The 25,395-nt window shown below is 41.3% G+C and overlaps 2 protein-coding genes across 2 annotated transcripts; both read left to right on the top strand.

Moving 5' to 3' along the window:
• Positions 1-468: 468 nt before the first annotated feature.
• On the top strand, positions 469-12,088 carry sfxn5b (sideroflexin 5b). The gene is made up of 14 exons (XM_085382995.1): positions 469-717; positions 3,558-3,626; positions 5,166-5,243; positions 5,439-5,465; positions 5,574-5,628; positions 5,723-5,748; positions 5,868-5,921; positions 6,134-6,190; positions 6,279-6,344; positions 6,494-6,584; positions 8,420-8,535; positions 8,665-8,750; positions 9,813-9,930; positions 10,183-12,088. Exons 1-14 carry the CDS (start codon positions 661-663, stop codon positions 10,258-10,260), a joined length of 978 nt encoding a protein of 325 aa, XP_085239121.1. The 5' UTR covers positions 469-660; the 3' UTR covers positions 10,261-12,088.
• Positions 12,089-14,928: 2,840 nt separating this feature from the next.
• On the top strand, positions 14,929-24,866 carry smyd5 (SMYD family member 5). The gene is made up of 13 exons (XM_085429070.1): positions 14,929-15,047; positions 16,379-16,487; positions 16,691-16,830; positions 18,399-18,520; positions 18,606-18,675; positions 19,230-19,334; positions 19,550-19,612; positions 21,293-21,363; positions 21,457-21,563; positions 21,754-21,810; positions 21,948-22,042; positions 22,489-22,559; positions 23,007-24,866. Exons 1-13 carry the CDS (start codon positions 14,955-14,957, stop codon positions 23,155-23,157), a joined length of 1,254 nt encoding a protein of 417 aa, XP_085285196.1. The 5' UTR covers positions 14,929-14,954; the 3' UTR covers positions 23,158-24,866.
• The last annotated feature ends 529 nt before the right edge of the window (positions 24,867-25,395 follow it).

Raw genomic sequence — 25,395 nt, 5'->3', positions numbered from 1 at the left:
CAAAGTAACACTATAGGGGACAAAATGAATGCTTTGAAAGTGACGCTGGAAGTGTCATTTATCCGAATTTATCATGCACATTTCGCTCCATATGCCACAGTTGGCTTATTTATTATTTTTTCTCAGTTTCCTCTTATTTTTCTTCATATGTATCAGCGTTATAAGAGGAGAAAAAACAAAATCTCTTGTCTTTTTTCTTGGTGTTTTGAGATGGAAGTAATTTCCTAAGCGGCAGTGTCTTGCTTCTCTCCACAGAATGATAAGAGGTAATGAAAGTGTCCAATGCGCTGACTGATAACATAGATTGTCGCTGCTGGTTCTTTATTAAGTCGCTCCAGGCCGACCATTACTCCTTGCAGACATCCGGCCACGCCCCCTCACATTATGAGTAATTGGGTCTATCTGACACCTATGGTGGCATCAGCGGTTATCTCTCCCCAAGATCAATCCGAACAGTTATGCAATAGCGTTCACCTAATCGATTATTTGGGATGTGTAGTCATGCGCTTCAACTTTGCCAGCGTTAAAGCAAATGAGAAAACTACATCTCCCGGCAGGCTTAGCGGCACATTGCTTCACTAGTTACACATTGAATGTAGTTCGCTGTACTTGGAAATCCGTTCATGATCCAGTTCATTAATAAATAAATAGTTGAGTGTCATGGCGGAATCCGCAGCGTGTCCTGCATTCCAGCTCGGGAGACCCCGATACGACCAGGTAAGCCCCCCCTCTACCCTCCGCTAACCATCCGTTAATGGGATTTTGTTTTCAGGCTTTTCGGTGGAAAACAGCTCCATCCTCCGCCCTGCAGCCGCTCCGTTCCGGATGCTGAGGCAGTTTGTGGGCACAAAGTTGGCTTTGATTTGTGATCCGATTCTTCGTTGCCTTTATTTAAACCGCAGTAACTTCCAGCTGCTAGTGAACTTGGTAGAGATGGATGAGTTTTGACTTTATTGCAGTTTTTATAGTGGAAATGATTTCTCGTCGGCAGTGCCATATCAGTGTTTTATGAGATTCCACGCCTCTTCGACGCACGGTTATATCACTGTTCGGATCTGCAGTCAACACACTGAGAGCTCGCCGTCGGTCGTTTTCTCTCAAATCTTCAACTGGCTGTCTGAGTTTGGCTTTTCCTATTTTCACTTTTAATCTAGGCTTCAAAATCTGTTGGAACATCTTGTACAATAATCCAGTCCAACCAAACTTTCTTTTTACCCCCAGGATGCTTCCTGCAGACTGCTGTTGCTCCCACTTTGTTTGACGTTACTGGACTTCCACGAATGTCTGAAGCTCATTACTGAATTTTCCCTCCGTTAGTTAATTTGCAGTGGTCAGGCCTGACAGATAACGTGTCCTTCACGTTGACTCCGATGGCACGTTGAGGACAAGTTAAACTCGCATCTAATTATTCTGTGGTCATTCCCATTTAACGAACAGCAGTATTAAGGGAGTTATTTACGCTGTAATGTCAATGCACAGAGTAAAGTCTTCATGCGTGGAGTGTAAATTAAAGTCACACTAAACTGCTTTAAATCTGATGTTCTCTCAACTCACACGAGCGACCAATACAGTTGTTATTATGCCACCATGACAGCAGAAAAAAATATTGGAAAAAATGAAAATTTTCCCACAACTACTGAAGTGTTTTCGGGTCAAGTACATTTGATGTGACAGATCTTTACTGAAGAAATGCACAAAGAGACACAGAAATCATTCAAATATTATTCAGATATTATTCTATTATTCCATTCTATTTCTTAACTTGCTGTTCAGTTTAACCAAGAGGCACTGTGTTTTGCAGGAGTGACCTAACCTGGAGTGTTTTTCAGTACAGGCAGGAGCTGGCACTCTGACAGAGCACAAACACGAGGGGAACATGCAAACTCCACACCCAGTGGCCCTAAAACCAGGTTTAACCCCAGGACCCTCTTTCAGTGGTTCAGAAGTGCTATCGCTGCAAAAATTGTAACCCCCCCCCCAAAAAAAAAACAAAAACAACAAAAAACAAAAAAAAGAAAACCCTGAAAAAATGACCACAAAAAGATATAAAGCAGCAAGTAAGAGTTACAAAAGGATAAGGAAGGGATGCAGCATTACACAAAATGACTACGGTGAGATGTAGAACAACACAAAGAGACACAAGATGACGTCAAAGAGACAAAAAGACCAAAAGAGACACAAATGAATGTTGTCTCTCGCAATCTGTCTCTCTTGATCTAATTTAGGAGGATTGAAGCACTGCATGCATGAGTGTGCCTCCAGATCTGTTTCATAATTCATTCATGGACGCACCAATTAGTACAGGATATTGCATTGTTCACAGACTGCCCAAGTGACAGCTTATTAACAGTCTTTGTCTCAGGATATTTATCATTTTTTTTAACTGATTACCATCACCAAGGCTCCCCAGCTCGGCCCCGCCATTAGTTTTTCATTGCTCTTTCCCCTCTGGTCCTCAAAAAGACGTTCGTTTTTCATCAGTAACCTGCAGTTCATGTTGGGCTGTTCAAGGTGCTGCAATACTTTTAGTTCTTTGCATCAAAGCATTAAAAATTAGGGCAGTCCTTGAATCAGCATGAATCTTGTTTGGTTTGTCTGTGCTCTGTCTCTGCTAGCCTTGTTGTGTGTTCTCCAGGGAGCTGAAACTCATGCATAATTAACGCGGGCTCCTCACACAGATCCTCCCTTCGCCCCACTCTTACAAAACAGCACTGCAGCACATATGGCCTGTCAGAGGAGGAGACATGCGATGAGGGAACGAGGCAGTGACAGAAAACCCAGAGCAGTGATACGGATAGATTTATACACCTACGGTCTTTATAAGGACAGAAGGTTGTTTCCAGTCATTTCAATTTGAAACTGGTGCTAGAGAGGTAATGAAAATAGAGACGTGTCAGTTCCACTGTCATTCTGCTGTGTTTCCCTCCCTTCATCTCTGATAAATGTCTCTGACGGATTCTGATTGAAGCTGCCATGTTTTCACCCGTCTGGTTTGCCAAAGAGACTCTTGGCACAGGCTCCTGTTGGGCCTTTTCAGATTGCTGGCACACATACTTAGCAATTGGCATGCTGATGTAGAGACAGTGAAGGGAACAGAAAACAGGGCGCTTGACCAGCAGCTTCAAGTCTCACTTGGGAGGAACTTTTACTGGAGTAAATGTGCAGATTGCTGGTGCATTTCCCCCAAACTTTAATCTTAAAATACATAATTTGCTTTTACATCTCAGCATTATTTCCTTCCATATGATTATAAGAAAACTGCTACACAAAGAAGTTGTGAATTACATTTTGAAGTAGATTAACGTGATCATGTGTATTCATTTCAGTGTTTCTGAACCTTGGTTTTGACCTTGCAAATATTCTTCCGTCAATATAAAACAACAGGATGCAGACATGTGATGTTATGAAGCTATTGCTGACTCAGTGTAACTGTGAGGCAGATAAAACTGTTTGTTATGATCACGAACAAGTCGAATGGAATTGGTTCTGTGTATTTGAGTGAAAACATGTTTTCCTGCTATTTTTAAGGATTAACTCTGTCATGCTGTCTTTCCCAGGGTTCGTTCTTTGGTCGACTGAGACACTTTGTAGACATCATTGACCCGAGCACTCTGTTTGTCTCAGAGGTAACGTTTTCTCTAAAACATCTAGATGTACAGACAGGTGTCAAACTAAAGGAAAAACACAACAAAGTCTCTTTGTAAGATGCTCAGCCATCTCGGGCTGCCAGGACTGCTTCAGTGCAACTCTAGTCTCTAGTAGTGAATCTCCTATTTATGTTCTACTGTGTTGAGAGCGGATGATGGTGAAGATCATGTCATACGATTCACATCATTTTCGTACCCATCAGCCAATTCAGGGTAGACTTGCAGTCAAGACCGCCTAAACCAAGACCAAGACAATACCAAGACCAGTGGGTATCGAGACCAAGACAAAGACGAGATGAGACCGAGAACGAGACAAAAAAGTCTTTAAACTGCAGCCGGATGCTGCTTCGTTTACAGGTGTCGGGCATATTTATGTGTTCTTGCGATGCACTCGCACAGCCCTCCTCACCGCTGTCTACTGTCTCACTCACTCACTGAGAGGACAGACGGATGCTCCACTTGACTGTCGCGTCTCTCACCCTCTCTGTTTTTCACATAATGATATTATCCTATATCCTCGCATGTGATTATGGGATTGGAGCATAGCTGAGCCACTGTGTGAGAGCTGAAAGGAAATTAAGTGAGGAGCGGCTCTCGCTCAATGGGAGTCGACTCTTCTGATTCACTACAAAGCGCTCTGTAAGCACGGCTCGTAGAGCTGATGCTTTTGTGCATGACACATTATCGAACGTTACGCTGTGCGTCGTGGATACTGTTGACTCCAAATCTCCCGACCACTATGTCGATCTGAGACAGGAAGACCAAGACAAGACCGAGACCAAATCCGTCAAGGCCAAGACAAGACCAAGACCACGTAAAAGTGGTCTCGAGACCAAGACCGGTCTCGAGACATCCAACTCTAATTCAGGGACCCCTCGTGTTCTTTGGATGGTGACCCTGGTATCCTGAGACGCCACTCCCACGAGGACAGAAACATTTTATTAGAGGATAAAGTTGAACATGGGACAAGTGGATTTAAACCATTCCAGGAAAACCCCCCTTCCACATCATAACTGAGCCACCAGGTCCCCTCACTGTGTGGGCAAGGGGCTCAGGGTTTTTCTGCAATTTCTCACCCTCAGTTTGTACAATAAATAAAACTCCATATATCTGTATCTGTGTGTCATATTTCACAGTGATATTCCTGATTCATGAAAACATTTTGTATTTGAACATCTTAAAAGGTGTCACAGTGGAGTAATAAAAACTCAAGAATTCAACTATCAACTTGCTAAACATGCCATGTGCACATGATGGATAGGTTTCTCATAACTCTACAACAAATAATTGTTAAAATGCCAAATTAATTACAAGGTAAAGCTTTTTTTGCAGTCTTAAATATTTTCCTGTCAAATGCAAAGTGATGTTCAAGTGTATTTTCAGATGGAAAGGCGCTGTATTGTGGATAAATTTGTTTATATATGTTCAGGTACAGCGCCGCAGTAATACAGAATTCTATATTCTACACAATCTTGTTCCTGCAAAAGGATAATTTCATTCTTGTTCCAATTTTGACAGAAACGGCTAAACGAATGCATCAAACTCCTCGATGACTACAAACATGGCTCACTCCCACCTGGAGTGTCTGACGTTCAGGTGAATGTTACGACATAATATTACACAATCTGTTCCTGAGAGAAATCACAACATCCTGGCTACAGCAAAATGTACATTTTCACAATATAGAAAAGGCAAACTCAATAACATCTTCCATCCATTTAAGGAAAATTATAATAATACTTCATATTTAATTATAGTTCTTTTGTTTTATTGCATTGCTCACATGTTCAGCTGTGGGAAGCACAGAAGATCAAACAGGTAAGTATTATATCGGACGTAAGTCGGCCCACGTTTACTGCCCTTTCATACATTCAAGTCTCTGGGCTGCTGGCGGCATGAGGAAGCTTTCATGCTCTCTGCACGCAGGCCATCATTCATCCTGACACAGGAGAGAAGATCTTCATGCCATTTCGAATGTCAGGTACGGCCTCAGATGAAGATCTTTGCTGAACTTGTTTGAGTTGATCCATTGTATCATCATTGTCTACACTGAAAATCATGTTTTCACTGTGCAGGTTATGTACCATTTGGAACACCAATTGTAAGTCACATATGAAAGCCATGCATTTCATAGAACACGGTCAAATTTGGGGACAGATGAAAGGAGATTTTGAACTTATTTTGTCCAAAAATAAGCTCCTATTCCCTGATTTCATCTAGGTCATTGGCCTTCTTCTCCCAAATCAGACTGTGGTGTCTACCATTATATGGCAGGTACTGTAAATAACATGCTTATTGTAAATCATTGCATTTATTGTCCATTTTGAACATCTGGTAAGTGCACTTTTACTGGGTACATGCAAAGCTTTACCACCTGTTATACACTGGGACATTGTAAAATAAAGTGCTGCTGCTCTGTTTAACACTACTCGCTCATCCTTTAAGCCCGGCTCTTCCCTCATGTCCTCCCTTCCTTTTTTCTTCAGTGGTTGAACCAGAGTCACAATGCCTGTGTGAACTATGCGAATCGTAATGCGACAAAGGTAAAAATGCAAATAAATACAAACTAAACTAAAAAAACGCAAAAAAACCAACTATACAAATGTTGTGACACTGTTTGTTTTTCTTCAGCCTACACCAACATCCAAGTTTATTCAAGGCTACGCAGGAGCTGTGACGAGTGCTGTATCTATTGCAGTGAGTGGGTTTAAGATTAATACAGTTCGTCTTGTGGAATAACTTTTATCATGTTGCAGATGTTTAACTGCAGCACTGTGGAGCTGTATAAAAAGCTGGTTTTACTTGGAATTACGAGATTTAACAGATATTTATTCTATATTTTATAGGTGGGACTGAATGTGCTGATTCAGAAGGCCAATAAATTGAGTCCTGCCACCAGAATGATAATACAGAGACTTGTCCCCTTTCCAGCTGTAGGTAGGTTTTCAAAGGAGCCTTTGTTATGATGAGGGTGGGTTTCATGTGGCCCTCTGCTGGTTGATCTTACATCTTGTTTAAAAATGATTTCAGAGTTTTGTAATTGTGCTAGGATATTTTATGTATTCCTTTTATTATTGAACTTGTTATTCTCATGAACATCAGCAGTTCTACAGATTAATCCACGACATGCTTCTATTTTCTTCTTCTTTGTCAGCTTCATGTCTGACTGAACACCCTGGTACTTTGTACAAATTGGTTAACATCATTTCAACATTTTAATATCAGGTCATGTTTAATTTTTGTATGTTTCCTGAATGTTTCTAGCTCTGAATAAAGCTGTATGGGAAAGGTTTCTCATAACTAAAAGACCAAAAAGTGCTGCATTAATTCATTTTATATCCTAGAATATTAGCTAGAAACTAACAATCACACTACCCGCTACAAGCAAGCACTTGACAACAGTGGGAACGAAAAACCCTCCTTTTAACAGAAAGAAACCAGATTCAGGGAGGGGCAGCCATCCGCCATGATTGATGAAGAAACAGTGCATCATTAGAAGCTCCCAGCAACCGGACATTTTTGCAGTATAACTAAAGGCTGGTGAAGGGTCATCTACACGAGTATGAACTGCACGCTTAATCAAAAATGCACATTTTAGGTGTAATCTTAGCTGGCTCCATAGCAGAGAGACCTGATAGCTGAAGGTTGTATCTGATATTCTGCTTTTGATAATGCTGGGAACCACTCTGTACATTCACTCAATTCTATTCTTGTAATTTAACCAATCCGGAAAAAGTAACCGGAAATACATAAGAGGAATGAACAGTGCTGAATAGGCCAATCACAATAGGTGCAAGCTGCATCAACCTGAAATGTAGTTACATTTCCAAGGAAGTGCAGGTTGGGTTATGCCGTAGGTGTGGGGTTTCAAAGAGGTTTGCAGTTATGACATGCCAATGGTGTAGATTTCCCACTGAAGCATAAATCCCTGGTAAACCTTCAGTCACAGAGCGATGCTCTGTTAGGATAATACGGTACTATGTGGTCTTTAAATGGCCTGGTAAAATGGCCTGCATTTGTATAGCGCTTTTCTAGTCCCTAAGGACCCCAAAGCGCTTCACACTACATTCAGTCATTCACCCATTCACACACACATTCACACACAGGCGATGGCAAGCTACATTGTAGCCACAGCTGCCCTGGGGCGCACTGACAGAGGCGAGGCTGCCGGACACTGGCGCCACCGGGCCCTCTGACCACCACCAGTAGGCAAACACGGGGTTAGTATCTTGCCCAAGGATATTTGGCATGCAGCCAGGAGGCAGCCTGGGATCGAACCACCGACCTTCTGATTAGTGGCTGACCTGCTCTGCCACCTGAGCTACAGCCACCCCATAGTCTTTAAGATAAGATGGAGGCTGATTATGTCTTTTATGAGAATTAAATTCTGATAACACGGAGCCAGTGAAGAGAAACTGAAAATGAAGAAATGTGATTTCTCTTTTAGTTTTAGTTAGCGCTCTCGCTGCAGTGTTCTGGATCAACTGAAAGTGTTTCAGGGACATTTAAAGTGACCTAATAATGCATTACAATAGTCATGCCTGGAATTGATACGTGCACGATCTTTTCAGCATCGTCATCACTCTGAGACAGGATTTGACAGTGATGGTAATGGAGAAAGTAATGGTAGTGTCCTGGTTTGGGCCACAGTGTTGTGGCTGCACAGACTACAGTCACAACGTCTGTGGCTGCAGTCGTTGTTTGTCAGTCTCTGCACAGATTCTGGTTAAAATGCATTATAATTTCTGAGCTGTCTCCCTCTCCCTTTCCAGCTAGTGCAAACATCTGTAACGTGGGCCTGATGAGACACAATGAGCTGTCCGAGGGCATCGATGTGCTTGACAACAACGGGAACATTGTGGGATCCTCCAGAATTGCTGCGAGACATGTGAGGGCTCTTTCATTTTTGCATGCATGATTCTCGTTTGAAATCCAAACGCCATCTGATTTCCTGAAAAATAAATAAATAAACTCAGTGTTTGAAATGGAGCATGTGCACAATGTTCTCTATCCCCAGGCAATCATGGAAACTGCCTTTACACGTGTGGTCCTCCCAATGCCAATCTTTGTCCTGCCCCCCATCATTATGTCCTACCTCGAGAGGTTTGTGCAGAAATACATTGTTAAGATTTTTTTCCTGTTAGGGTTGCAACTAGTGACTTACTTTTGTTGCTGTTAGTTGTTGTTAGTTGTTGGCCAGTTGGTCTAGAAAAGTACATAAAGCTGCTGCCAAAAGTTCCTAGAGCGATGTGGCACAGTTAAAACAGTAACAGCACAAACCTCAAACATGTAAAATGATCAGAATGTAAAATATAATGCAGTAAGTTTTCCAACAAAGCAAATCAAACAAAAAAGAAAAGCAAATGAAAAGAAACAAATGTACTCATATAGAATAATTACGTTTATGAATGCTGTTGTGGGTAATGATGCTTTTTATTCAACCTATAATACAAGAAAATGCAGCGACCACCCATTTAGTCAAAACTGAAGTAACACTAGTACTTAAGTATGACTGTGACTAAATCAAATCATGGCAAAAGAACAGTTGAAGCCTAAGTTAGCCTTTTAATTAAAGTACAATTTAATAATCTGGCAGGTGCAGGGCTTTGTATTATCAGCTTTGATGTTTTTGCCTCCTGATGGTTATCCAAAGTCAGACTCTAACACAATCAGCAATCAATAAATCCATTACAGTAGTTTGCTTTGTGTCATTGTGCAGCAAACTGGGACTGCTTTACCATTGCTTTAATTGTGCTCTTTTTTAGTATTGGCTGCTTGAATTTGTTCTAAAAATGCACAGCAAATACTACAAGTACTACTTTGTGTGTACTGAACCAAAGCTGACATGTGTTGTGCCCCGAAGTGTTTACTAAACTATTCATTCAGTCAAAGGTCACAAGAGTAAAGGACAGACAATATAAGAAGAAATAGAAAAGTAAAGCAGATTTTGTGCCTTTAAAGAAGAATCTGCAGTCAGATTTATGATATTCTCTCACACACACATAAATCTCACACCCTCTAATCGTGCAGAAATAGCTCCCCTAAATCTGCACATGATGTTTTTCTCCAGATCCAAAAATAACTCATAGCTTTGCAGGAGTCATCTGGGATCGATCCACACAGCACGCTCACGTTTCTTTTTTATCTCTGCCTTGACTTGTGTAGGCTGCGATTTCTGCAGAGCAACCGCAGGCTGTTGCTGCCCATCCACAGCGTTGTGTGCCTGGTTACCTTTGGCCTCTCCTTACCCGTGGCCATCAGTCTGTTCCCCCAGATGTCTCAGGTACAGTACATACACTGTTAGACGGGCTGCTGCCTTCAAGGCCAGATGGCACAGGGAGCAGCTGTGCAAAAATTCAAATTACATGTACACAGCTTGACATGCAGAGCCCCGACCCACATCCTTTTATTCCAGCGTCTAATTAAAACTCTAAATGACTTTCAAGGCTAAAGGAAGGAGAGAAGAGCTCAATTCTTACATTTGGTTTCATGGTCTTTGTTTTGCTTTCTTTCACTCTCTTTTTTTTGTTGGCAGATCGAGGTGTCTTGCCTTGAGCCGGAGATTGCCATGGCAACAGATTGCAAGGTGGTGACCTACAACAAAGGTTTATGATGGATGGTGGTGGAGTGGGAGAGGAGAGCAAAGGGAGCCAGGAGGAAAAGGAGGCTGCAGTGTGAATAGCTGTCAGGGAGTCTCAGCTGTAGGGTTCCTCCTGTCGACAGGTTTGGGAACTGTGTGCTGCATTTTTATCACAGGAAAGACTGCTTTTTAAACTGGTTTCTGCATTTATCAAGATCCCAGCAGTTATTAAATCATAGTTTTCTGAGAGGTTTTTTATTCTGTCGTCTCCTTTTTAAGAGCTCTTTGTATAGAAATGCTGATTTATTCTCTGCAAAGTCAGATTTAGCATCAGTTCATTATTTAATGCTGTATAAATAAGTGTTCCCTACAGATATGCTATTCTTTGTTGGTCCGACCGAGTACAGTTCTTCTCACTGCGTCATCCCTAACTTTGTCCGTCTGTGACTGGGGGACTGTGTATGCCGTGCAGAGCCAGTTTGTTTGAGCTTTTTGGTTTGAAACTGCTGCAAATGAACCAAAACAGTAAAAATATTCCTTCACTCTGTTTTGAATCTTGGGACAAACATTTGTAAAATATATTGAAAGCAAATGCAGTATTGATTATATGAGAGGAAATCAGCCCAAGGAGAGATGAACGTGTATAAGCTTATGAATCCAAAAATCGTTGGACAAACAGCGACGTGTATGTCCAGAGACTGTTCTGTGCACTGCTATTAAGCTGTAGCCACTTAATAGCAGTACAAAGACCAGTGTGCACAATTTCCACAGCCATTAATAAAGAAGAGCACACAGGTACCTAACTTCTTTAGTGGTGCATGCATGCATAAAGAGCAGCACCATAATCCAATAAAGTTAAAAAAGTTAAAGAAATGTTGCAGATGAAAGGTTTTCCCTGCCTGAAAGGAGGAATTAGATTTATTTCTAAAAAAGGAACCTTAATTTAAATTAAGTGATGTCCTGAGTTGCTTGCGCTGTGATCAGATTTTAGTTAGATTTTTAAGAGATTTGCTGCAGCAACCTCCTAATTACAGCCCTCATATGGGAAACACAGTTCTCACAGTGCCCATGCTGAGCCACATATATTTAAAACATTTTTATTGTTTACTGACAGTAAGGAATATGGCCATGCAGAATAAGTCTTTTATATTGGATAAGACAAAACCCGATACCAATATATTAGGATCATTATGAGCCTCTTAATATAAAATGTATTTATTTTTCCTTGTACTGGCTCCTATCCATCTGATGACTCTGTGGAGGTAGAGGCAAATATAAAATTATATATATATAAAATATAAAACTACAAGTAGTAAGTATTTTTCATCAGGTTCATTAAAGACATAAATCTACTGTATTGTGGCTGTGACATGTAGTGAGTGAGATGAAAACATCTTCTGAACTGCAGCTGATAATAATCTGATTATGGAGATGGAAAGGAGTCAGCTGCATGCAAACTAAGTTGTTCAGTGAGACTCACTCGGACGAGGGAAACTTTCACTATGAAACAATGTAAAAACGTGAAGCTCCTGTTAAGTAGCTGCACTCTCGATGTCTTATTGTTTATACAAGTTTTAAACTGGCAGTTGATACATGCCAGTGATTTTAACCCACACAATGTGAAAGAACTGCTAAAACATGGCATTACATTTTCTTGTATGAAGGTCATTTTGCTCCATTACTGACTGTTGTCAAGTTACTGTTTTATTATTAAAGAATTGCTTCTTTTGTACACAATTTGAAATAGAACCATAACATATACTACACAACTGACTGTTTTTAATTCTTTGTGTAAAACTTCCACTGATACTATTGCAAATGTTTGCCAGTCAAACAATGTAAACCTGATATTATTTTACTATATAGCCTGTAATAAATACTCTTACTGTATGTAAAGTGTCTGCACTCTTTACTTCATGTTGCTACAGGATGCTTTTCCACCCTTTACAGTAAGGCTTCTGTATTATGTTGGTTTCCCTGGTGAAAAAGTAATTGGCTGTTATAATATGAATGAACTCTGATTAACCATAACTTTTTGGAAACCTGAGTTCAGTTTCACTAGCTGTGCCCCAGCCTGATTACTGCCTGTTGAAGCAAGAAATCACTTAAATAGAACCTGTCTGACTAAGTGAAGTAGGCTAAAATGCCACAATCTAAAGAAACTCAAGAACGGATGAGAAACACATTAATTTGCATCTGTCCGTCTGGAAAGGGTTACACAGCCATTTCTAAAGCTTTGGGACTCCAGCAAACCACGGTGAGAGTCATTATCTATACATAAAGAAAAGTTGGCATAGTGGTGGACCTTCCCAGGAGGGCCAACCGACCAGAATTACCCAACGACGGGCGCTTTCCCGCGTCAACGAGGGTCGTTCAGGTTAACCCACTATGAGATCTTGCCTCACTCTATCATGTAATCTATTGGGGTCACCTGAAGCAAGAGGCGAGTGGGTGTTAAGGTTCCTGGGAAGGGATCCTAAGACTGCATTGTAGGTGGCAGACGGTGCTGCAAGCCATCCCCTCTGTTCAACATGGCCTTTTGTAGTGGACATAGATGGTTTCTTTCACTCCTCTTTCAAACCATCTGTCTTCTCAGTCCAAAACGTGGTAAGTGAGGAACAAGCCTGTCACTGGGGAAAGTACTACAGCTGTGGAAGACCTCCTGCGTGGTACCAGTACCAAAGACCTCCCATCCTAAGGACGCAAGCAGCTACAGTCCAGTAGCCCTGACATCACATCTGATGAAGACCCTCGAGAGGTTGGTTCTAAACCATCTGCGCCCCCTGGTGAGGTCTTCATTGGATCCGCTACAGTTTGCCTACCAGCCTGGCATCGGGGTGGAGGACGCCATCATCTACCTCCTGCACCAAGCTCTGACTCACCTGGAGAAGCCTGGAAGCACTGTGAGGATCACGTTCTTTGATTTCTCCAGTGCTTTCAACACCATCCAGCTACGACTTCTGAGGGACAAGCTGGAGCTATCAGGAGTGGACCAACACATGTCCCAGTGGATACTGGACTACCTCACAGGCCGCCCACAGTATGTGAGGACACAGGGCTGTGTCTCTGACACGCTGGTCTGCAGTACGGGGGCCCCACACTGTGCTGGCACCGTTCCTCTTCACCCTCTACACCGCAGACGTCTCCATCAACTGCCCACGCTGCCACCTACAGAAGTTCTCTGACGACTCTGCCATAGTCGCCTCATCACAGGTGAGGACGACTCAGAGTGCAGACAGTGGACTCTGGACTTTGTGGACTGGTGTCAGCAGAACCACCTGCTGATCAACGCCGGGAAAACCAAGGAGCTGGTGGTGGACTTCCGGAGACGCTGACCCACCACACTGACACCGGTGAACATCCAGGGAGTGGACATTGAGATAGTGGACTCCTATAGGTACCTGGGTGTTCACCTGAATAATAAACTGGACTGGAGCCACAACACTGATGCTCTTTACAGGAAGGGTCAGAGCAGACGCTACCTGCTGAGGCGGCTGAGGTCATTTGGAGTCCAGGGAGCGCTTTTAAAGACCTTCTATGACTCTGTGGTGACATCTGTCATTTTTTACAGTGTGGTGTGTTGGAGCAGCAGTTTATCTTCAGCTGAGAGGAAGAGGCTGGATAAACTCATCAGGAAGGCCAGCTCTGTTCTGGGATGCTATTTAAATAAAATGTATTATTATTATTATTATTATTATTATTCTAACTTGCACATTACTTTTTTCAGTTTATATACACACTAACTTATTGAAAGTTACATATCTACTTTTTAATGCACAGATACAATCACACAATCTGCACTTTTCTAATTATTCTAAATATTCTCAACTATTTAAACATCTTTCAGTATCCTGCTCTGTTTGCACACTACAACCTGGGTTTGCCACGTATCTGTAATTTAATTTTAATAACTGTACAGTGCTCTGCTTTCGTAACTGTTGTCCATGATGTAAATATGTAAAAATTGTGTTTCTGTTCTGTGTCCTGCTCTGTTTGTATATGTGTGTTTTTTTTTTTTTTTGCTGCTGATACAACCAAATTTCCCCTTGTGGGAAAATTAAAGGATTATTCTATTCTATTCTATTCTATTCTATTCTATTCACTTGACTAATTTGTCCTTATGTCATCCGGGGGAAGGGTGGATTTAAAAAAAAAAAAAGTATTTATTTGAAGTTGCATGTTTTGCTGTGTTCCCATGTTGAGTGATTTATCTTTGCAGTATTGCATGCTTTTATTATATTTACTGTGGACTTGTCCCGGGGACACTTCTCCCCTCCCCCTCCTGATCACTAATTGGACACACTCGCTTTTTTTCGCTTCTAAAAAGTCGACACTTTAATTTTTTTTTGCTTTTAGTGGCATCCAAAGTCCCCTCCATAAATCAAGAAGACAAAAAGGTTTTTGTCCGAATCAGTCTGCGCATCTAAGCTAACTTCATGGCCAGATATCATCAGTCCCAAACACCGTTAAAAACGTCCGTCTGTGTCAAGACTGCGTATTGTATCTGCTTAATTTCGACTGTTTTCAGATTATTTAATAAACAAACGAACAAAAACTCCCGTTAATTTCAAAGCGCATGATCTGAGCATGCGCGGAATGTCTTACAACAGCTACCCAATCGCAGACCCTTCTCAACATTTATGCAACTTTCTGTTCACCACCAGAGGTCGCTGCCGCCTGTCTCACAAATAAAACGTCAACGTCAGAGTTGAAAGGTCGTCTGAAACATGGCTGCTCCCGTGGATGACATGTTTTCCTTCTGCGTGGACCCCGGCAAAGTGTCCAGCTGTGTGGAAGTCAGATTTATCGACAATGTCAAGGTCAGAGTTGTCCGTGATTTTCATATTAAATGGATTTAGAAGAAATCTGCGGCTGAACACAGATTTAAAGCGGCGGTGCTGTAGTCGCATGTCGGCTGTCAGTGCGGATCACAGCCAGGCACGACTGGCTGATGTATGACACACAGTGGAGATTGAATGATTGTCTAAATCCTCCATGAAGGGTTTGATTTCTATGTTGCCTTCAGGAAAATTTAGGACAGCAGCTTCCAGAGACCAAAGCTTAGCTCGCTAATATCACAGTATAAGAACTACTAGCTGAAAATTACCCCTACTATTCATGTCCACTAATAATAATAACTGTGATAGAGTGCTAACAAGTTCACGTCTTTAACTTGGTCTTTCTGTGCGTGTGTGTGTGTTTTTTTTTTCTCCTCTTCTTCTTCTTTTAAGGAAATTCTTAAATAGACAAATGTAATCAGTTCTCTTGACACGTGATGTTGCAGGCATCATGACGTTTTCCACAGCTTTCAGGTCACATCATCTGTGAATGAGAATGGAGCCCCTGGTGGACCTGCCTTCTCTGGTGTTCTCTGGAGGATGACAGCCTGTGAGCACAGGTCCCGCTAAACCATGTTGGGCTCTCATGGAGTCTTTTTATGGCACTTTAGTCAGTAACATGCACAGAATAGCCCTTGGGGGTCATTTTGTAGGCCTCTTCCATCGCTCCTCCTGTCCCTCCTTGCACAAAGAAGCAGTTTCTGGTCCGCTTTTCATTTGATGACCTTCTACGCCCTGTCCAGCTCACCTACTGTAACAGCCAGATATCTATCTATCTATCTATCTATCTATCTATCTATCTATCTATCTATCTATCTATCTAGAGATATCTCTCAGACACACAAAATTGAATGAATTTCTGTAGGACAAGCTAGAAAGGGCACTTCTGCCATCTCTTCTTTACTTTGTTACTCTTCATTAATCAGCTGTTATAAATGCAAATACCAGTGGATTGTTAATATAGTCGCATTAATAAACTGAGTGGACTCTAAATGGTGGTGCTTGTTTTTTAAGTGGTCTGTCTGGACTGAATGCAGCAGTATGTTATTCCTCCTCCTTACAGTTTTTACTCATGTTGATTGGTTGATGTGTGATTGGTGGATGAAAAAATGAAAACAACAACTTACAATTTCTGGGGAAAAACATGTTTGGGCTGCAGCAAGTTATGAGTTTTCTTAAACATAGTGATTAAGAAATGAATCATTTTAGGTCCCACTGTGATTTACATTTTAATTTCTTGTAAAATGTTCATAGTCTATAACTTTTCTGTAGTGACTGAAGGCTGCAGTAACAGTTAGTTATTCATGTTACAGGGCAAGGGTCTCTTTGCCAAAAGGAGCATAAAGAAGGGAGAAACCATTTTCATTGAGCGGCCTCTCGTCTCTGCCCAATTCCTGTGGAACACTTTGTATAAATATAAAGGTGAGATGTTTGATGCACATATAGAGAAGCACTTATAAGACTTATAATTGCATCTTTTCATTGATTATTGAGGTTTTGGACTAACTGGACAAAATAATCTGCATGTATACTGCATGTGGATCTACAATGAAACTTATCATCTCAATGCTGCCCTGCTGTGATGTCATCTCTGTTCACCGGCTCTACCATCATGCCCCCTACAGCCTGTGAATACTGCTTACGTGCTTTGGAGACTGCAGAGGGGAATGCGAGAAGACTTAGCGGCATCCCTGGACTCAGCCTTCCTCATCCTGAGCTGTGCCATGTACGCCCAGAACAGCATCAAGCATGCCCTCAGTGCCAGGTAAATCTATTTTAGTACAGTCCACTACCAAAAAGTATAACTTGCAATTTTTTGTGAAAGTAAAACCCTCACAGCAACTGGTGAGGTCAATATAAGATACAAAACATTGATTTTAACCTGGCAGTGGTTAAGGAAGAGCTTCAGCTACATCAATGGTGGTTGCTTGCTAATCAATCTTTAGAGGCCACTACTAACACCCAGTCAATAAGCCAAGCTAAGGTCACATGAAAATGTAAATACATGCCCCCCCCCCCCCCCCCCATTACTAGAAGAGCATACATTTAATCCTCTTTTGCAGTAGAGGATCAATGCCTGTTCGAGAAAGGGCTTGGTTATTATTTGGATGCGAGAAACTAAAAATTCACCAAAGGATGAGTCAAAAATACAAAAATGGAGGGTTTTTGAATGTTGTAGTTGGAGCACAGATTTGAATCTCTTAAGCGATAGAGCTGAGGAGTCCCGAGCACTTAATCCTGATCATGTCATTAATCTGTATGGGGGTGGTCACCTTGGAGGACAGAAGACAGATTGTAGTAACGTCACTTTTATATGACTTTGAATGTGGAAAGGTTTTTGGTGGCAGGTGGGTTGGTCTATTTCAGAAAGTGCTGATCTACTGGAATTTGCCCAGACAACCTTCTCTAGGCTTTACAGAGACTGGAAGCAAATGGGCTTCGGCAGCAGAAGACCACACCGGGTACCACTCGGGAAACTAAAGTTACAGTTTGAACAACAGAAGATTAGTCTGAGTCTCGGTTTCTGTTGAGGCATACAGATTGTAGCGTCACAATTTGGTATAAATGACATGAAAGCACGGATGCATCCGTATTACATTTAACAATTTAGGCTGCTGGTGAGGGTGTAATGGTGTTGGTGGTATGTTATGGCATTCCTTGAGCCCCTGAGTGTTGTTGCTGACCATGTCCAACCCCCTGTATGACCACAGTGCACCTTTTTAATCTTTACCACAAAGAGTTCAGGCAGTTTTGAGGCAAAAGGGAGTCTATCCCAGTACTAGCAAGGCGTACCTAATAAAGTGGCAAATGAGCCTGTACAGTACCTGCAACAAGCAAACAGGCAGGCAACGCTTAGACTATATTAAAGTGAACTAAACATAATTTCATGCCGTTCTGCTTTGGGGCTTTTGAAGCGCTACACCTTCACTTTTAATGCTCACTGCTTTCTCAGTATAACCGAGTGCTGGATGCAGATTTATCAGATCTGCTTTTCAGAATGGATGATGATGATGTTCCAGAAATGCTTTATGTCCTTTATTAACTTCAAAACTGGCTCCAGTAAATTTCATTCTCCAGAAAGTCATAACTTTCCTGATTTCTCCAAAGGAAACTTAAACTCATAAATGGGGATTAAAGAGTTCGGTGATGAATTTATCCCCGGAGTCACTGCGAACTTGGTAAAAGCAGTGATTTAAAAACACGAAGCCATAGTGCTTTACTCAGCCCCGCAGATTCAAGAAATTATAAACCATAAACCCAGTTTCCTCATTAGTTTAACATTTCGAATGTTTTTGTTTGGGGTCAATCCCCCGGCCTCTGCTCCCTCTGTAGGTGATGTACTGCAGCAGCGAGTGTCGACAGGCAGCGGCAGATCAGTACCATCAGGCTCTGTGTCTGGGTCCTTCTGAAGAAGATCCTGATCACCCCATCAACAAGCTCAAAGATGCATGGAGGTGAGGAAGCATTTTAAAAACGTTCATCTTCTGGGAGCGCTGACTTTCTAATTCACCCCAATAACCTATTGCTGCTTTCTTTCAGGAGTATGCATTATCCCCCTGAGACCTCCAGCATCATGCTTATGGCCAAAATGGTAGCTATGGTAAAACAGGTGAGACTTTTGATTTACAGCTTTGAAAATATTCAAGTGTTTGTACTTATGCTCAGTATTAGAGATGTAATACAAACGCTTCTCTGTAAAGGAACATGATATGCTGCACCTGATTAGATTTTCCTTTTTTTTTTAAAAAAACTCTGTGTTGCTAATGTTTCACTTTTAAATGAAACTATATGAAATTATTGCTGGCTTGAAATGAACTTTGCTGCGATTCAGGTGCTGTAAACAAGAAAAGCTACATGTTAACTTTTGAAAGGTCACAGGGTCACTAGACTAATGTTTGCAGACTTTCCTCTTTTCACCAGACTGACAGAAAACAAATCACAGTGTGATGTATGTATTCATTTTAAAAGTCCTGGTTATTAGTTTCTGAAAACTCTAAAAAGTGTTGACTTCTGTTATAGGATGTTAAGATTACTCGTGCAGGTTTGAATGAGTACTATCGTTTAACCCTTTCAAAAAACACCCCCAAAAACAAACCATGCAAAACACAAGTAGGTGTGTGGGAGATATTCAGTAAGTCACAAAACATTATTTATGTTTTCCAGGCCAAAGATAAAGCACACTTGCAGAAGCTGTTTACTCACTTCTGCAGCCGGACAGCCAACGAGGAAGAGGAGATCGCCCATAAGCTCCTAGGAGAACAGTTCAGAGTGAGTTACCTTCTTCTTATTTCTGCCTGACGTGTGAATTCATTGAGGTACAAAAAGTCAAAAGTTCAAATTCAAACACAGTGTCATGCTGTTATGGTGATCTTAGCTCTTCACAGCTCGAGTAAGCAACACACGCCAGGCGTCAAACATACAAGTGATGTGTATTTTCTGTTATGTAAAATATTACATGAAGTTATTTCAACGTATTTTTGTAGGGGCAGTTGGCCTTGCTGCACAGCCTTTTTACAGAAGCACTTTATGACGACCGTCTCGGCCGGGTAAGTATGTTCTGTGAAGCCACAGCACACGTTGTTTCCTCTTGTTTTCAATCCAGCGTTCATTCATTTTTTTAGAGAATGCTGCCAAAAATATCACAGAAAGCGGTTGTTGCTCGAGACAGCTAATTAAAGCTGCTCACTGGTGGAATTAGAGCTGACAGCTCTGATTTATTTGGCCGCCTTTGCCTCCTTAATATTGTTCGACCTATTAAATCATTTTTACAGGTTATTTATTTATTTATTTAATTATTTTTTTGAACACATGAAAACCTAGTGCCCAGTGACTGTAATCATTATTATCTCACTTGGCAATCACAGGAAAATTGAGAAAAATGCCCTCACATGCTCCCAGAGCCCAGTATTGGTCCAGATGATGATGCTGGACAATACTTCAGCTGCTTAAGATATATGGATATTTTATTTAAGCTATAGGACAAGAAAATACTATTTATATCCTTGTAGTCTGATGTGGCACAAACACTTTCACCATAATACGATGCCAGTGTGCAGTACTGCCCGCCTTCATACTTGGCGAGACAATCCCATTCGCTTACAAGTTTTCCTGCAACACTGAGACACAACAGTGGTCCAACATTAAATAATAATAGTACATTAATTTGTGGAAACGACAAAAAGAGAAAGTAATGAACTATAAATACCTGCCTGTGTTTTTGGGTTCAAAATGTCTCAAAAGAACATGACAACAGTTTCAGCATGAAACGGCTCGTTTTCTGTTTAGACTTCATAATGAAATGCATAAAATAGTTTTGATACGTTTCCTCACGATTGACCTTTTTGCAGCTTTCCTTCTTGGCTTTAGCCAGAGCAGATTTGTTCCTTTCAACCAGCTTATTTGTCACAAATCTTCAATGACCATAGCATGGATAATCCTCCTGATGATTTACAGAATAGAATCAACTCTTTTATTGAATATGACCTGAAATGATAAAGCCCAACGTGTTTGCAGAGGTAGAAACAGAATGCTGTTTTTCACTTCTACAGGATCAGAAGTCCTTTTTTTGCAACCACAGCTGTCGCCATCTGTTAGCTTTGAGATAGAATGCAGGTTCAAGGCGCTTCCTGGGTTTGGCTTAACTTTTGCACCTTGAAGCTACCTTCATGTCTTTATACCGTCTTTGTTTGCGGCCTTTGTAAGAACTGTGAAGCTCCATGTTCACTATTGGTCATATGGAGCAAACCCTTCCCTGTACAGGTAAATAATGCCATAGCAACAGAGTTAGGCTGGAAGAAAAGAACGTACTACTTGGTTTAGCAAGTTGATGGTTGAACTTTATCAAAAACAAGTAAATAAAACCATGTCCTTCACCCTACTTGTATGATATGAGTCAGTTTGCTTAGTTTAAAGAAAAAGACTTAAATTATGATTACGTCATAATTTCTGAGTAATCAAAATCTGGTTTATTCCAACGGACGCTCAGACTTTTTCTGGGAATTCTGTTCTTTGATCGCAGCTTGTCAAATGTGAGGGGTTTCTTCTTCTCCTCATTATAATTGTTTGTATTAGTTACCTTGGGCTTGAAGTGAAAATCTGACTGCTCTATTTTCTTACAGTTTCTTTGATTTGTATAATCAAAGAGGAAAAAAATGTATTAATTACCAAAAGAGTTACTAATTTGCCAGCTCCCTGCGTGGATGATTAACGGTGTGACTGTATTGCAGTGGTTTGTCCCTGAGGGTTTCCGTTCTCTGTTTGCTTTGGTGGGGACCAACGGACAAGGCATTGGCACCAGGTAAATATCACTGCAACCTTTAACCAGCTTAACACTGGGGCTCAATATGGTTCTAACACTCCACTGTCTTTATGTTCTGTTATCCAAACGTAGCTCTCTGAGCCAGTGGGTTCATGCCTGCGATGCACTTGAGCTTCCTGCCCAGCAGAGGGAGCATTTGGACTCTTTTATTGACCAGCTGTACAAGGACATTGAAAAAGGTCAGTTTTATCTCAGTATTGCAGTATTTTCTACAATAAATTCTTTTTGTCTCAACTGAGCAGATTTGCGACGGCTGAATTGTCTGAGTTAGTTTGTATATGTGTGTTGACCAATGCTGTGGTTGTTACATAAACCCGTGCGTATCCAAGCAAAGGTCAGAAATATGCATAATTTGTCTGTTCTGTGCAGAAACCGGAGACTTTCTAAACTGCGAGGGGTCTGGACTCTTTCTGCTTCAAAGCTCATGTAAGTGCTGATGATGTCTCTCTTATGAAAACTGTTACTTCAGATTAAAGATGCTGTTGGTCTGGGCTAAAAGGCCGTATGATAACCTCCCCTGACACACACACACACACAACCATATGCTTCTTTGACCTCTGCAGGTAACCACAGCTGCATACCCAACGCAGAGGTGTCGTTCCCCGACAACAATTTCCTCCTTCACCTCAGTGCCCTCTGTGACATCAACCAGGGAGAGGTGAGCTGACACGTCTGGGTTTTGAGTGATAAATTCTGGCCTGAAATAGACTGCACAGAACATTTGTGTGCCCCCTTGTCAGGGGGCATTAGAAGGCTGAGACTTTAAGGACTGGAGCGGGTTAGTCAAGCTGTCAGAAAGATTGAGAAGCCTTGCATCCGCGCGGCACAGTAATGTCACAGCGGCCGTGCTACTTTCACAGCAAAGATCTCCTTTGAATGCTGGCGAAGACTGAAGCGTTTTGTACCAGGAGAGCGAGAGAGCAGGGCAGAGCGACCTCCTGCATGATGAAGCGACGGCATTTTGGGAAAATGTTTTGTGCAAAATCTGGAAAAATTGCAATACGAGTAGTTTGTAACTGTTATGGTACAGTAATATTATATTGATGTTGGGATTCTTCAGCCAGTTCAGGAGCGTGTATGTGTGTGTGTCTTTTCCATCTTCAGGAGATTTGCATCAGTTATTTGGACTGCTGTCAGCGGGACCGAAGCCGACATAGCAGACATAAGATTCTGAGGTAAACATCTGTAATCCCTGGGATACTTCACTTGAACGGGGTCATACTCTTATGAATTCCATCAGGATCAATAAAAAGCCTTCCAGGCAATAATAGGATGTCTCGAAGCAGATAGGCTAGTGGGTCTGATGGTTACTCCTGTGCTCACTCTGCTCATTGATTAGCATGATCCAACAGCTTTTTTTTTCTTTGCAAGTTTCTGAGATGCATGATGGTGTTAGAGCATCCTGTGTTAATTCTCAGTCTCGAGAAGGTGTCGTTTCATTACAGGATGGTGTTGTGGTCCGGAAGTATTAATTACAGTGTTGAACAGTCGGTTGCTTTTGTGCACAGAAGCCACTTAAAAAGCCAAGATTTTCTTAACAGCAAAGTGCAGAATGGTTCTAATTAAAAAGAGCTGTTATCAGAGGTGCAAACAATGTGACCAGTGGGACACTTTCTTCACAGGGAGAACTACCTGTTTGTCTGCTCGTGTCCAAAGTGCGTTTCCCAGATGGATGAATTGGATGTGACATCCGAGGAGGAAGAGGAAGAAGAAGGTGTGGCAGAAGGTGAAACAGAGGGAGATGAGATGGAAGATGAGATGACAGATGTCTGATGAAAGACTTGACCATATTGTTCTCAGCCGCCTCCCATTCCTGCCACCACGCTCAGCACCCATGAAGCCCGGAAGATTTAACGACCAGTCCAGACTGATCTGCATTTCACTGGTGTCTCAATGTGTGTCGAAAATGGCCTGTTGGCACACAGCGCTTATTTTAGAGATCAGTCACAGAAATTGTGTGATGTACGCCTGTGTGTGTGTAAGACTGATGTTTGTTCTTTTTTTCACTTCAGCACACTGGTGGTTTACAGTGGAACAAAGAAAGTGCGTGCCATTCAAACACATGGGGACTTAAAACTGTCAAATTGATGTTTTGGAGCTCCTTTTAAAATTATTTGAACTGCACGGTGATGGCTTTTTATTAAGTGTTGAGTGAATAATGCTTGGCTAATTGTGCAAGCAGCAGTAGTGTAACATGAATATTTCCTGGATTTCTGGTTGTCCACAGGGAGGCAGAGAGAGAAGCCAGCGAGGGAACTCTCTCAAGCTATTTTATATGGACAACTTGTAAAAATACTACTACTCTCCAAGGATAACTATACCCAATCCCAAATATTCGTTCTACTTGAAGAAAAACGAGTAAAGATTGAAACCTTTTAGTTTTCTGGCATCACTCCAAATCAATACAAAGTTTTTCTGGGTGGTCACCTTTGTCCTTGGATTGCAATCCTGAAGTAGGTGATCTATTCCAAGGTGAAAATCTACCATCCTCAGGATGCAAGAGGCACATATTGCTGCCCTCACAATCAGCAGGTCTACACACACACACACACACACACACACACTGGAGAGTTAGAGAGCACTTGTAAAACCATCATCAAAACACCAAATGATGGGATGCCGTTTGGAAGAATGGCTTATTTTCCTCCAGCAGATTTCCAGGAAGCTGGAGAATTGAACTGGAGTTCTGGCAAACATTCATTATCTGTTGTTGTCAGCACCGCTGTCACAATAGAAGTTTCATTCACCACCGATGTATACAGTAAGAGGATAAGAGCAGCTTTAGCACAAGGTCAGGTCTATATCCTATAGTGTAGGTATTTTGTCTGTAATCCGTTGTGTTGGGAGTAAAGAGCCAAAGAAAAACTGTTAAAATTGGCGTTTGCAATGTGTTTGACATGTAAGTTCACTTAATGTAACATTTGTTTCTAAAGACTCTTAAAGAAAACAAAGCAGTTCAGCAAAAGTCAGTTGGTTCATAGGTGCTTCTGTTTTACCTAATATATGTTTCTTACATGACTATGCATACAGTGTTGTTCAGGCTTTTTATTTATAGGCCTAATTACAGCCTTGTCATATGGGAGACATCCAGCCGGTGAATATATAGTTTGGTTTCCACCTCTTGATCTATTGGGTTGAGTTAAACCTTACTTAATGCATTATGGAGACCTTGAGTGGAAAATTGCTTTGTCAGTAACTGTTTGCCCTTTGTTGAGAACTGTATTTCAGACCACGGTTCCATATGAGTGAAATCGCTGCTGCTGCTGTACGTGAATCAATATTACAACAATGACTGTAATCACAAATCGCAGTGTTTTCAGCTGCTCAACAAAGATTGGAAATATTGAACGACAATTTTCTCAGTTAGCAATCAGCGCAGTGGCACAGGAGAACATGGCTTTGTAAGTCGCATGTAAAATTTAAATATAACAGGAGCCTAGCAGTTGTCATTTTTACTGCTCTGGCATAAAGCATTGAAATTGGATGTCTGTTGAGTCATTTATTTGTTTTACACGCCTCCTGTCTTTGCTGCTGAAAATTGTACTTGTAAAATATTTGTTCAGTCCTTTTGCATTAACTTAGTCAAATTGTCTTTCTCAAAGAGGTTAGGTCTTCAGCAGTTGTCTTTTTTTTATTTTTAATTTTTATTTTGGGCCCTTTTATCCTCGACAAATTCCATTAAAGGTCCAAAAGCAATGAATTGATCCTTCTGCAAAGTATCTGCTATGTGTCTAACACCACATTTATCTTATTTCACCGTGGTTAGAGCTCTATTCTTGTCTAAAAACTATTGAAAACACATCAGTGAGCCACAGCAGCTCCAAAGACTAATAATGGCAATCGCTGTTACTGCCACTTGGAGATTTTTTTTAAAGGATTTTTTGACAATGAGAGAAATATAGCAAATGTTGTAGCAAATTATGTTCTCAAATTATCCTTCAATTAGTAGTAAAAACAAGCACAAAACCCCCAGCAGTCAATTATGGTAATCTACTGCTGACTGCCTGTCAC

This window comes from Rhamphochromis longiceps, linkage group LG2, assembly GCF_057381845.1.
Source record: "Rhamphochromis longiceps isolate RC_006_pf linkage group LG2, R_longiceps_female_GT1.1, whole genome shotgun sequence".
Taxonomy (NCBI): domain Eukaryota; kingdom Metazoa; phylum Chordata; class Actinopteri; order Cichliformes; family Cichlidae; genus Rhamphochromis; species Rhamphochromis longiceps.
This window is presented reverse-complemented; position numbering and strand designations above follow the sequence as displayed.

Excerpts from the sequence above, each read along its gene's own strand:
- sfxn5b (XM_085382995.1), top strand. The coding sequence starts at position 661 with ATGGCGGAATCCGCAGCGTGTCCTGCATTCCAGCTCGGGAGACCCCGA. Across the intron at positions 6,191-6,278 it reads CGAATCGTAATGCGACAAAG|CCTACACCAACATCCAAGTT; the intron begins GTAAAAATGCAA and ends GTTTTTCTTCAG. Across the intron at positions 8,751-9,812 it reads ATTATGTCCTACCTCGAGAG|GCTGCGATTTCTGCAGAGCA; the intron begins GTTTGTGCAGAA and ends TGACTTGTGTAG.
- smyd5 (XM_085429070.1), top strand. The coding sequence starts at position 14,955 with ATGGCTGCTCCCGTGGATGACATGTTTTCCTTCTGCGTGGACCCCGGC. Across the intron at positions 16,488-16,690 it reads CACTTTGTATAAATATAAAG|CCTGTGAATACTGCTTACGT; the intron begins GTGAGATGTTTG and ends TGCCCCCTACAG. Across the intron at positions 18,521-18,605 it reads AAGCTCAAAGATGCATGGAG|GAGTATGCATTATCCCCCTG; the intron begins GTGAGGAAGCAT and ends GCTTTCTTTCAG.